Source organism: Mus caroli, chromosome 19 (genome assembly GCF_900094665.2).
Source record: "Mus caroli chromosome 19, CAROLI_EIJ_v1.1, whole genome shotgun sequence".
NCBI lineage: Eukaryota > Metazoa > Chordata > Mammalia > Rodentia > Muridae > Mus > Mus caroli.
This window is the reverse complement of record NC_034588.1, coordinates 41,055,822-41,069,004: the sequence shown is the minus strand read 5'-3', so window position 1 is coordinate 41,069,004 and position 13,183 is coordinate 41,055,822. Positions and strand designations below refer to the sequence as shown.

The 13,183-nt window shown below is 47.9% G+C and overlaps 1 protein-coding gene across 1 annotated transcript in view; it reads left to right on the top strand.

Moving 5' to 3' along the window:
• LOC110285282 (acyl-CoA desaturase 1) overlaps nucleotides 1–12,266 on the top strand; it is a 13,295-nt gene extending 1,029 nt beyond the window's left edge. The window contains exons 2-6 of the mRNA XM_021151327.2: nucleotides 77–359; nucleotides 3,362–3,492; nucleotides 4,818–5,023; nucleotides 6,361–6,593; nucleotides 8,592–12,266. Coding sequence (XP_021006986.1) covers nucleotides 77–359; nucleotides 3,362–3,492; nucleotides 4,818–5,023; nucleotides 6,361–6,593; nucleotides 8,592–8,791 — 1,053 coding nt within the window. The 3' untranslated portion in view covers nucleotides 8,792–12,266. The remainder of the gene's footprint in view (nucleotides 1–76; nucleotides 360–3,361; nucleotides 3,493–4,817; nucleotides 5,024–6,360; nucleotides 6,594–8,591) is intronic.
• The last annotated feature ends 917 nt before the right edge of the window (nucleotides 12,267–13,183 follow it).

Genomic DNA, 13,183 nt, shown 5'->3' with positions numbered 1-13,183 from the left:
AGAGAGAGAGAGAGAGAGAGAGAGAGAGAGAGAACGCCACAGATCGGCCTCCCCCCGACTGAACTTTTCTTTGCAGATCTCCAGTTCTTACACGACCACCACCACCATCACTGCGCCTCCCTCCGGAAGCCTGCAGAATGGACGAGAGAAGGTGAAGACGGTGCCCCTCCACCTGGAAGAAGACATCCGTCCTGAAATGAAAGAAGATATACACGACCCCACCTATCAGGATGAGGAGGGACCCCCGCCCAAGCTGGAGTACGTCTGGAGGAACATCATTCTCATGTCCCTGCTGCACTTGGGAGGCCTGTACGGGATCACACTGGTTCCCTCCTGCAAGGTCTACACCTGCCTCTTCGGTGAGCAGCGCCCCTTGTCTTGGGCCAGTGCCTCAGATTTCTCTTTGCTCTTTAATAAGGTAGCCTCTGACCCAAGGCAGTGGCCACTCTGTTTAGATTCCCCCAGCCTTTTTTTTTTTTTTCCTGGTTCCTTGTGGGACTTAACATGAATACTGAGTCCCTGTGCAGGGGGCTGGGAGGGATGTACCTGAGGCAGAGAAGCAACTTTCTCTGAACAAGCTTTCCTGTGTGAGACGCTTGCTTAGCTGCGCATCCTGGCCCCACCTGACCCAAGAGAACCCAGCCCTACCTGAGAGGCATGGGGATCCCGTGCTAGTCAGGGACAATTGTGGACTACTCTTCAGCCAGGGCAGGGAACAGACCCCAAGGACACTGTACCAGAGCAGTCCTTGAAAAGAAAGGGACAAAAGGCAGTGATTTCCACACCACTCTTCTGACTCCAAACTCTGACTAGACCCAGCTGGTTTGCCTTGGGGAAAGATGATGCAGGTTTCTACAGCACCCAGTCTCCAGGTGGGTGTTCTGCGCCAGGTCATTCTCCAGGGCGCTCCAGGGCGCGGCACCTGCTAATCAGCAGCATGTTCAAAGAATGAAATAAGGTCCTGGTTCCATTCCCACATCTAGCCTGCTCTTGCTGTGTCCCCTGAGACCATGAAGTGCTAAGGACCCAAAGCGTTCGGAAGTCCAGTCCTCCTGCCCTGGTGACCCCTCCTTGGCAGAGAATGGACTTTTAGCAGCCCTGTCCCTAATTCAGCTCCTCGGGGATTCACTGAGTCTGGGCCACCTCTGGGATACATTTGAGCTTTACATCGTTTTTCTGTCCATGAAACCTGAGTTGGGAAGGAGGAGCAGGAGGGTCTGTCTCTCTGAGAGGTCCCCTCTCCTTAAGACATGGCAGGTTTCTCTGGAGCAGTAATAGCTGTGGGTACTTTGTGGCAGCTCTCTCAGAGCATAAGGTTGGGAAAGGGATAGTTAGCCAGGTATTAACTCTTCTGGCCTGGGCCTCATAGGTCTTCTAAGTAGTTAAATTTGATCCTGGGAGTGTCCTCTTAGAAGTTGTCCAGATGACCTAGATCTGAGAGGATCCGCTGTTTTTCCACGTCACAAGTAGAGCAACAGTGCTTTGTTGGGGGTTAGCGGGGTTCTGTTCTTAGGCTAGCTACCCCACTTCCCGGCCTTTATCTTGAGAAAGCCATTTCCAGAGCCCCTTTATTCTCTTTGTTAACTCGGCAAAAGAACCCAGTTCTGAAGAGATCTCTGATAACGCTCAAGACCAAAGAGTCTCCAGCCCACTTCTCCCGCCTACCCTCCCCCTCTTTTTTTTTGAGACAGTGTCTCGCTGTACACCAGGCTGGCCTTCAACTCACAGAGATCTGACTGCCTCTGCCTCCCAAGTACTGGAATTAAAGGCCACCACGGATCTCGCCCGCTGCTTACAATAACTCTTCAGATGTTCCTTTAGCAACAGGTGGACATGATAGTTCAGGGGATGGGGTGTGATGAGGTTTGAGTAGAATATCCCAGTGTGCCTGTGTCCTTGTCCCAATTCCCCTGTTGACATATGTGGTCTAGATTGTGCCTGGGTCATCTACAGCATGAACCCAACACGTATGCATCCTTGGTGTAAAGTTGAGGACTTCTATGTTGCCCCAAACCTTCTCTTTCTTCCCCTTGATTGCTAGTGGTTTTCTGAGGAGCTCTGGTACAGTGTGGTCAGATCCGGTACGTAAGACCATCAGATTGCCACATGACCGTGGGTAGCAGACATCATCTCTGAGAGAATGTGGCTAGAATTTACTTTGGATGACAGACACTGACTGGCTCACAAGGACTCTGGAAGAGGGAAATGGGGGTGCACAGGAAGCTGCTTAGGAGGTTTTCTGTCTCCGCTACAGGACATAGACATTATGCAGTGTCTTGCATAATGTCTCTTGACTGCAACAAAAGTCGATGGCTTCTGAGGATCTGTTGTTGTTGTTGTTGCTTCTTAGTCATGAAAGCGGTGTCTACCAGAGCCTCTGTCCCAGCCTGTGAGTGCTGGCCAGAGAAGAGCTGGGGATGCAAAGGACCTCTTTATCCATTCAAGATAGAAATTAGTAACCTATAAGCCTGCATGCCTAGAAGATGATGAATCAGGAAAATGTTGTGGCACTGGGTTCCTAGTTTGCTAATTGTGTAGCCCTGTTCAGACCTGGGAGATACTTCCTGTACTGGAAAGTAGATGGAGTTTATGGGGGGGTTGGTTTTGTTTGTTTGTTTTTGAGACAGGGTTTGTCTGTGTGTCCCTGAGTGTTCTGGAACTCTGAGGACCAGGCTGGCCTTGAACTCAGGTTTTTCTCTGCTGTTCAGAGTTCCAGGGTTAAATACAGTATTCATGGTACCCTGTTTAAAGTATGTAGCAAGTATATGAGAATCTTTTGTAAAAATTATTGATTTATTTTATGTATATGAAGAAACTGTCGTCGTCTTGAGACACACCAGAAAAGGGCATCAGATCCCATTACAGATGGTTGTGAGTCACCCTGTGGTTGCTGGAAATTGAACTCATGACCTCTGGAAGAGCTGTCAGTGCACTTGACTGCTGAGCCATCTCCCTAGCCTAAGAATCTTAAGGTCACTTAGAACTGTAAGCAGGACTCTTCAGGGCTGATGTGGGCCACAGTCCCTTCTGTCGTATTTAAATGTGACTGTGTCAGCTGCATCCCTCGAATGTCCCCTACAACTCAGGGTTTCCCTAAACTGCTCCATGTTCAGATTGATACATCTGCTGTTTTTCACAAGGCTCCCATTTGTGGCCCTGGGCTCTGCTGGAAGAGTTGGCAGCTCTGCCCATTTGAGGAGCAAAAGCTACTAAGCCTGAGAGACCAAGGGATTCTTACGGTTCCGTGAAAAACAGACCCTCACCCCAAAACCAAAGAACACTGGCATCAGGGAAGGCGCCTTGGCAACTTCCACTCCTGAAATGTGCCTGTTGGTGAGTCTCCCACTGTCTTGTCTTGCAGCGATTTTCTACTACATGATCAGTGCTCTGGGCATCACAGCCGGCGCTCATCGCCTGTGGAGCCACAGAACTTACAAGGCACGGCTGCCCCTGCGGATCTTCCTCATCATTGCCAACACCATGGCGTTCCAGGTAAGAAGCGAGTGCTGTGGCTGTGTCTCCATCCCCAGGATGATCTGAGTGAGCCGTGGGGGATCAGCATCTAGGGAGGAATTATAAGGACCACCACTGACTGCCTTTTTTTGGTTTCCTGGACTCATCTCAAGTAAAACAGGTTCAGGACCAATATGATATCACACCGTGTGTTTGCCTAAAGGGTCCTGCTGCAGGATCCATGCACTGACCCTGTGTCCCTAGACGCTTACTGGAGAGTCAACTCAAACTTTCCTGTGACCATCATGGGATGTCACCACAATGGAACTAACAGTGATATGTCACAGAATTGGGAATTCTATAGCGCCGGCTGTGCCGGGCACTTGTCATAAGTTAACCCATTAATTCATCATAGACATATTGGTGGATATTATCATTATCACACTGATTTTTGTTCTCTGAGATAAGATCTCACTGAGTAGCCCTGGCTGGCCTGGAATTTACTATGTAGATCAGGCTGGCCTCTGCCTTCACAGTACTGGGATTAAAGGTGCGCTTTAGCCGGGCGGTGGTGGCACACGCCTTTAATCCCAGCAAGTGGGAGGCAGAGGCAGGCGGATTTCTGAGTTCAAGGCCAGCCTGGTCTACAGAGTGAGTTCCAGGACAGCCAGGGTTATACAGGGGAACCCCGTTGTTACCCACCACTTAACTGACTCTGAAAGGTTGGCCTGGTGAACCTTGTTCTTGCAGAGACTGCTGGGTGGGCTAGGTCAGGTATGAAAGTTGACTTAGTTAAATGAGGAGAGTTGGGGGAATGGGAGAATTTTTAGCTGTTGGGCACTGGATGACTTTCGAAGGCTTTCTCTTCTTTCAAGAGAAAAACCAGGATCTAAACTATTCCCATTTATTGACAATATGTGAAGAGTTTCCTGAATGCCCCGGAGGAGCTCAGAGGTCCCATGGAAATGGGCTCATGCTCGTTAATTACGTGCTGGCTTAAAATTAGGCTGGGTGGGCTGTCACCTGTGAAAGCATCTGGGTGGGACCCCATGCACCTTTCCCCCCGGACTCCCTGGGGTCCACCTGCCTTGGCATCTCTGCCCCCAGGTTTCCAAGTTCCTTTCTTCAAGAACTGCAGCGTTCTTTGTGAGAGCTGTGACCTTCCTCCCCGCCCCCTCACACACAACCTTCAGTGTGCTCTGAGGCTTTGCCAAATAAGCTCCAGGGACAAAGATACCAAAGAGCAGCCCCCAAGGTCTCCTTTGGAGCTACAGTCCTAGGGGCTTCGAGTTTCTCTTAGGCACTGGATTGTCTCAGGAGGGCATCTCTTCTCAATACTGGGTTCCTCTTTCCTGTGCCTCCAGAATGATGTGTATGAATGGGCCCGAGATCACCGCGCCCACCACAAGTTCTCAGAAACACACGCTGACCCTCACAATTCCCGCCGTGGCTTCTTCTTCTCTCACGTGGGTTGGCTGCTTGTGCGAAAACACCCGGCTGTCAAAGAGAAGGGCGGAAAACTGGACATGTCTGACTTGAAAGCTGAGAAGCTGGTGATGTTCCAGAGGAGGTGAGGGATGGGGTGGGGGTTGGGGGTGGAACCCAGGGCACCTGGGGTTTAGGGATTCCACCTTTACTCTTAGGATGTATAAAATAATAATTAAGGTGATTTACTGGATTGATAAGCTTGAAATCATTAAAATCTCCAATTCAACATCCCAAAGGTTCCCAAGGCATAATGTTTCTGCCTGAGCCATCCTGCTAAAACCAATAACTATAACATTGGTCCTAGTCTGGTACTCATGGCTGAACGGTTACCTTCAAGGAATTTTCAGGGTATTTGGGGTTGAAGGAATGAGCCTTAATTAGCTCCACATAAAGCAGGATGGTGCCTGCTTACCATGATTAAGGAGGAGGAGATACAGCTCGGTGAATGTACAATGTAACTAGTGCAGTAGCATCAGGATCCAACCAACACAGAGGCTCTGGCAGTGTGGTGGGCAGGGACTGCAATGGAATGTCAAGACGTGCTCCTTTCTGGCATAGTCCTTCTCTGTGAGATGTACCATGTGACAGGAGCCAGGCTGCCAGGACAGACAGAGTCAGTATTGATTCAGTCAGTTTCAGGGGACTAACTCAAGCAAGCATTCTCTGGCAGCCGTGGGACACGGGTGGGCTCTGAAGAAGCCACTTTCAAGATAGGTGAAAGTAGTGATGGAGCTAGGGAGGTGACAGCCAGAGTCACAGGTTAGACCAGCAGGAGGCTTCAGCTAGGGAAGTAGTGAGCAGATAGATGGACAGGAACGATGCCGAGGGAGTCTTACTGATACAGCTGCTGAGGGATGTCCTCGGCCTGGCTTGTAGGGAATGAAGACTGGAAGAGGGCTGATAGAGTGACAGAGACCTGCAGAAGATCAAGGACGTTTGATGTGTCTTCTGGGGGAGTGGGAAGCAGAACAGAAACCCACAGGGTGATGGGAAGTGAAGGCATGACACTTGCCATACTCTGCCAAAAACCTCGACAGGCAAGAAGGAGCTCAAAGGCTGATGGAGAACAGCCCAGGAAGCAGAATTGGCCGGTGAGGTTGTGATTCGATTCCCAACTGGTTTGACCAGCAGGACCTTATGTTCCTATGAAAAAAAAGTAATGGATTTGTAGTCAGGAATAGAAGTGACAGGAGACAAACTGTACCCAGTGGGATCCTAGAAGAATATTGGCACATTTGTGCATCCCATCCAAAGAAAGAGAACACGGTGCTTAAGATTTTGTTATCACCTTTCCTCTGGCTGATAGTCTGTCCCATCCCTTGACGTAAAAATGATACAACGCTGCCTAATTAGGGGGGGACAGTTTGTGTAGGTTTGAGAGTCCTCTATCCAGACTCAGCGTGTGATCTCTCCATGTAGGTACTACAAGCCCGGCCTCCTGTTGATGTGCTTCATTCTGCCCACGCTGGTGCCCTGGTACTGCTGGGGCGAGACTTTTCTACACAGCCTGTTCGTTAGCACCTTCTTGCGATACACTCTGGTGCTCAATGCCACCTGGCTTGTGAACAGTGCCGCCCACCTCTACGGATATCGCCCCTACGACAAGAACATTCAATCCCGGGAGAATATCCTGGTTTCCCTGGGTGCCGTGGGTAAGTCACTAGTCCTCGACAGGACCGTATCTAGGGGCCTTCTGGTTGTGTTGTTTGTTTAGGAACCAGAGGAACCAGGAGGACCTGTTTTGTGAGTTCTGTGTAGTTCGGTTTTTCCACCATAAAACTGGGGGTTGGGGAGAGTATATTGGGAAGCCTTACGAGAGTCTGGCAAGCAACAGCTCTTAATGTAAAAAGGAAAAGGGAAGAGGTTTATAGGTTGTAAAACAATGTCTAAATGCTGCCTATAATGAGCCTCTGAGTCCCCTGGCAGGTCTGTAGTTCTGCATAGCCTAGGATGTGCATTAAGTACATCACAGTAACCAGCCTAGTGGTTCACACATAAACAACCTTGCTGTGTTACCTGTAAGAGTATAATTTAGTCAGTAACCTTCAGGTTGCTGCGCTTGTCGTATTTATCTCTCCACACCACTGTACACGGTTCTTTTACACGGGTGGGCCATGCACTGCCTTGTGGTGATGTCAACGGCAGGACCGGCTCTTTTCTCCCTCCATCATCCCTCTCTCCTCTTGCTCATTTTCTCTTCTGCTCCATGCCGAGGATCCCTCCTCCCCAGCATCCCTGAAGGAGCAGAGTTTCATCTGTCCCTTCTGTGTCTGTTCCTGCATACAGCCCTCTCTTTCTTAGGCTTTCCCTGTGATGATCAGAGATGACATCTATTGCTCATCTGCCAACAGCCCAGAGACCCCTTTCTTTGCTCATCAAACATGCCGGTCATTCCGCTAGCACTTTTAACTCTATTTAAAGCTCTGCCCCTATTTGGATTCTATGATTTCAACCCTTCTCTGGCACCTGTTACCAATTTGTATGCTGCTACTTTGGAACGATCCTGAAACAGACCCTACACTATCCAAATCTGATAGGTTCATGGAAATAGAGTAATCTGAACTGAGTCATGTGTGTCCTGCGTTGCTGTACAGTGAGCCTTCCTTGTGACCATCAGTTCCAAGTGGCTGCCAATATCGTCCTTTGTCCTGCTGTTATTCACCATCGCAAATCTGTTGGTTCTCTGCTGGCTGCTTCCTATCGCTCTCATCTTCTTCTTGTATTACTTCCCTCGGGTCACATGCTCTGGGTCTCTGGTCACTCCCTGGAGCATTTCTGGGGTATCTCTTGCTGCTCCAGTTGCTCCCCATTGATCTCCACTCTCCTTTTCTCCTCGTCACCATAGTGCCTGTTTTTATGTTAAATGTCAAGACAGGGACATAGGGTTGGGCTCACTCAGAACATCCTTTCGAAAGTGTGTAAAAGCTAGCAATTTTTAAAAGAAAATTGTTTTCTTGAAATTGTATTTTTATGCGCTGTGTTTTATTATGTGTTGGGATATTTTGCCTGCATGTTTGTCTGTGTGCAACACATGTGTGCAGTGCGTGAGGGGGCCAGATCGTTTGGGTTCAATATTATTAGTGTTGGGGTCCATTCAGAAAGCAGAGCCCTGCCAAGAGCTAGTAAACCTTCTGCAGAAGCCCTGCCCAGGCCAGGGCTTTTGTTTTTGTTTTTGTTTTCCCTCTATCAAAATGTTATTTTTAGGAATGGTCAGAATCTTTGATGTTAGAGAGAATATCAAAGTGATTCTGTTTTCCCAGCACCTCCAGAACCCCAGGGTCAAACTCAGAGTTTGCTCTGCTGTGAGCCAGCAGTGGGTGGGTGACAGGGACCTCCCTTTGCCTCCTCCTAAATACAGTGCGCTTCCATTCAGACCCTATAAATTAAAGACCGAGTTTCTCTCCCATCCTCTTACAATAGAAACTTCCTCTGACCAAGGCTTCCAGACACCCATGTGTGAGCAGACCCTGTCACTGGTGTCCTAAGATGCCTCTAGGGCATCTATTTGCTTTAGAATGCAAGACTGGGGGGTTCATCTATTCACCCCAATATCGGGATTCTTCAAGGTCTAAGGTACACAACAGTTAAGAGCTGTGCAGAAGGGAAGCAGCAATCACTGAGCTCCGTGACTGTTCTTGCTTCTGTTGCAGGCGAGGGCTTCCACAACTACCATCACACCTTCCCCTTCGACTACTCTGCCAGTGAGTACCGCTGGCACATCAACTTAACCACGTTCTTCATCGACTGCATGGCTGTCCTGGGCCTGGCTTACGACCGGAAGAAAGTTTCTAAGGCCACTGTCTTAGCCAGGATTAAGAGAACTGGAGACGGGAGTCACAAGAGTAGCTGAGTTTTGGGCTTCTGAGTTCCTGTTCCAAACGTTTTCTGGCAGAGATTTAATATTCTGTTGATTAACTAACAACTGGATATTGCTATCGGAGTGTTAATGATGCACTTGACCTATTCCGGTACAGTATTCTTATAAAATGAGAAAGCTTTGATCACGTTTTGAGGTAATAAATATTTTATTTAGCTAGGATTAACCATGCCACGAGACATTATATATTCCTAAGCACACATGATAAATGCAATACAATTTTGCACAACAGCTTTAAATAATAACAATAAATTTGAGCATTCTATACAGAGAGGATCAAAGCCAAGGAGCACGCTGTTTTGATGCTAGGGTGAGCATGGTACTCAGTCCCTGTTGGTTTGCATTGCATCCATCTTTGTTTCTTCTCTGTCATCACCACGTTCAGGCAAATAGCTGACCAACCACTGGCATGTGTCCGTCCACCCTCCAAAGCCCAGGCCACCTTTCTGCTTTCTGAAATACTGATCCTTCCTCCTGAATACATCCCTCCTTGTTCCGAGCTTCAAGACTGCTGCCTCAAACTAGGGATAGAGCAAGTTCCCGCTGATGAACTTCACTGCAGGTTGTGCTAGATGGAATGGAGAAATTATCTTCATTTGATACAGAGCAAGTAGTTCGTCTCGAGAGAAAAGTTAGCATGCGTGGTATGGTTTGTAAGTAAAGATGAGAGAGAGAGAGAGAGAGAGAGAGAGAGAGAGAGAGAGAAGAAGAAGAGGTAGCCATATCTAACAGCCTACTTACCAAAGACCCCAGGCCTCTCTGCTTGGCATGCCTCCTTTCAGTCCATCCTCTGAACCCCAGAGATTAGTGAGATTTGAATAATTAAATCATTTTCAGAGTGAAGGGGGTTATGTCTGTGCTAGGGGAGAGGGTTTTAGCTTTTGGTAACTGAAGATTTCTTCATGGAAAAAGTCTTCATGTTCAATGTGCCCAGAACTGATAACTAAACAGCTGACATTTGTCGGGGGGGGGGGGCAGATATGGTGTGAAACTATGAAAATATAAGCAAAATCTTCACTTGGAACATGAAACTATTTCACTTAGAAAATAATCGAAGGACACGAGGTGTTGCCTGGGTTGCCAGTTTCTTTCGTGGCTGGGCAGGCAATAGTGAGGTTGAGGGACAGCGTCTGTAAGTCGCTGCTAAGAGGCACATTTCCAAATGAAGCCCTTGGGGAACATCTGCCAGGGATCCGCATGGTGTTGGCTCCATCCATTGCTTTAAATTCCTCCTTGGATTGAGTAGAAACTTGGCTTCCCGTGGTGTTGAACCTTCTATGCCTTCTTTGCTTTGTGGCCACCCAGCCTGCCTAGTGCTGCCTAGGAAGCTCTTGTGGCCACCCAATTTCTTCTGCCACTTATTTCTTTGGCCTTTTTTCTTTCCCCGGACTGGCAGCTAGTTGCTGAGTGTATCAAGAGCACCCAGGACTTGCTGCTGTCCAGGCCTGTTCCTCCTCCAGCATCCTTCGGTGTGGAACTGCTGGGTACCTTCAGGAAGCAGAGCCAGGTGCCACCTTTCTGTGGCTTCCAGATCCTCCCTACCTCCAACTCATGTGCCTCTGTCACAGTGATTTCAGGAAAGCTTGGTAGACCCTCTAGCAACATTTCAGTTCAGAAAGTCTCTCTGGTTTGGGAGTTAACAGCTCAGCTAAGTGCTGTTTTGTCTCCGTGAGTTAACCACTGAATGCGAGGGAGGGTTGGTTGTTGATCTGTCTGTCTCTGTATGCGTCGGAGTAGACCGCATATGCACTTCTCCCTGTGTGCTTTGCAAGATAATGTGGCGTTGGCTGATCCATGCAGGCAGGTAGTGGTACAGTGCTGCTGAAAGGTAGAAGTTCCCCATTTTATCTGTTAAAACACCAGAGGCATGGGCACGTGCTAATGGACCTCACTTCAGGAAGAGGGTCTGCTTCCTGAAGCCAGTGTGTGATGAAAAGTGACTGAGACCTGATAGCTAACACTCTGTCGCACAGTCCAGGGCCAACAGTGCTATAGAAAAGTCTAGAAGAAAACATCACATCAGTATTTTAGAACCATCAACCATCTCTTGTCCCTACAGCCCAATCCAGAGGCCTGGTTTTTAGGACTGGCTGTGTAAGGTGCCAAACACTCAGTTCACTTGTAGAATCAGAGCCTTTTTTTTTCCCCCCTATGTTAATTGAACACGTGCTCTGAGCTGTTTTGTTGAAGTAGAAAATCTCATAGAAAATCACTGTAGATCTACTGACCTATAGCCCCCTGGAGATGCCTTTGAGATGGTTTTACTTTTCTAGGTCACAGATGCCTGATTTATAAGATGCACAATAAAATCAGCTTGCTTTCTTTCTCTCCTGATCTTATTCCCCAGATCTGATTCAGGCCATGCTCCAAAGCAAGGCTACATAGAGGTCCCAGTGTCTTTAAGTAAAGGACACTCTCAGATCCTCTCAAAGAAGGATTTACAACAGTTTCCAGATGAATGTACTAATAGCTTTGGGTGCCTTATCTCCTTCCTAATCTGTAGTGCCTGTGAGCCCAGCCTCACTCCTTCCCTTAGCCCGGAGACCCCGTTAGATCGAGTGGGAATAGTCAAGAGGCTGGCTGGAGAATCATCAGTACATTGATTTGCAGAAATCTTTTACAGGCTTCATTTTGGAAAATTCGTTTCTGGTAAATGATCAAATTTGGTGGGAAGTAATTTGAGTGTATTCGATTGTATTGTCGTCCTCTTTACCATTGTCAAACATGTTATAGACGGCAGTTGGCACTGGGGCTGCTAATCTCTGGGTGTAGTCTCTGAAACTGTAGCTCCAGTAAAGTGGTGTGAAAGGTTAGCAAAGCCACCATCTGCTGGTGGCTCCAGCCAAGGCCTCTCTTAGCCACCGAATTGCTATGTTATCCTTTCTCTTGTAACAAACCCACCCCAGAGATAAAGTCTTTAATCATCCCAAGAAACTCCTGGGCTAAGTATCTGACAGTCTCACATCTCAATATTGTGAATGAAGTGTCCAGAGCATCAACTCAGGAGGACACACTGAAACTATCACTCTACGAGAGTGCTGATAAAAAGGGTTATTAATACTGACCTACTACGTCAAGGGCAGTTCTGAGGTGATTAGAGCTTTTTTTAAAACCAAGTATTTGGGGATCCTCAGCAGAGGTATTCATACAGGCTCCTAAAGAACGATATATGTTCTTGAGACCATCGTTTAGTCTACATTGCTCTTCCCAGAGACTGACAGATATGACCAGTCACAGTGCAAGCCTACCTACCCACTGCCATGAAAACCATTGCAGGAAACCTTTCCCTTCCCTGAATGAGATTTTTTTTTTCCTTTTTATGTGGGGTAATTTGTGACCCAAGTGTAATTTGGATGATTTCCATTAATATCAACTCTTGAAGCCTACTTGTACTGATTGAGATTGTATTGAGATTGTTCCTAATAAAAGTGGATCTGGTTGTACTGTCTGGGAGCTTTTGTGTGTGGTCACTAGCACACCTATCACAAACGCACACACAGCTAGGGATGGAACAGGAGGATTCCCACATGTTGGGCAAACATCTGCAGATGAGGTTCCTCCACAGCCTCTTTGTCTTGAAGCTGTTTATCTGAGACAGACTCTCACAGCAGAGCCTTAGCTGGCCTGGAAGTCTCAGCAATGCGCTCACCTTTTGTTGGGATTACAGACAGAATTGAGATTAAGAGAAAACAAATTTAGAAATGACAAGGGCTGAGTCATACCCCAGATACCCCGCCTACCCTTCCTGAGGGTAACTTGAGGTTAAACTCTGGCAGCAGGGAATCTAGCATTGAGTCAAACACAGCATCAGCTGACTGCTAGCTAGGGGACAGGCCAGGTCTCCACTGTCACATGGTGGCCACATGGACCCAGCACACAGGTACATGAAGAACTGTCCCTGGGAAGTCATGCTCACTCCTCTTCCTGGAATGTCCTGCCTCCAGGGGACAGGAAGCCCCTGGGTGCTTTCTCACACCTGAATGAAAGAGAGGTTTGCAAGTCCCCAGAGTAGAAAGGGTATCATGGTCTCAAGATGGATGGTGTGGGTTTTGCAGGGAGGCGCGCGGGGTGTGTGTGTGTGTAATGTGTGTTTGCTTCTTTCTTTCTTTCTTTCTTTCTTTCTTTCTTTCTTTCTTTCTTTCTTTCTTTCTTGGTTTTTCGAGACAGGGTTTCTCTGTGTAGCCCTGGCTGTCCTGGAACTCACTTTGTAGACCAGGCTGGTCTTGAACTCAGAAATCCACCAGTCTCTGCCTCCCAAGTGCTGGATTAAAGGCGTGCGCCACCACGCCTGGCTGCTGCTTTGTTCTTTCTTAAGCTTTTACCTTTACTTTTAGAATTCTCCTGTGGAAAAGAAAGGGTTGTAGG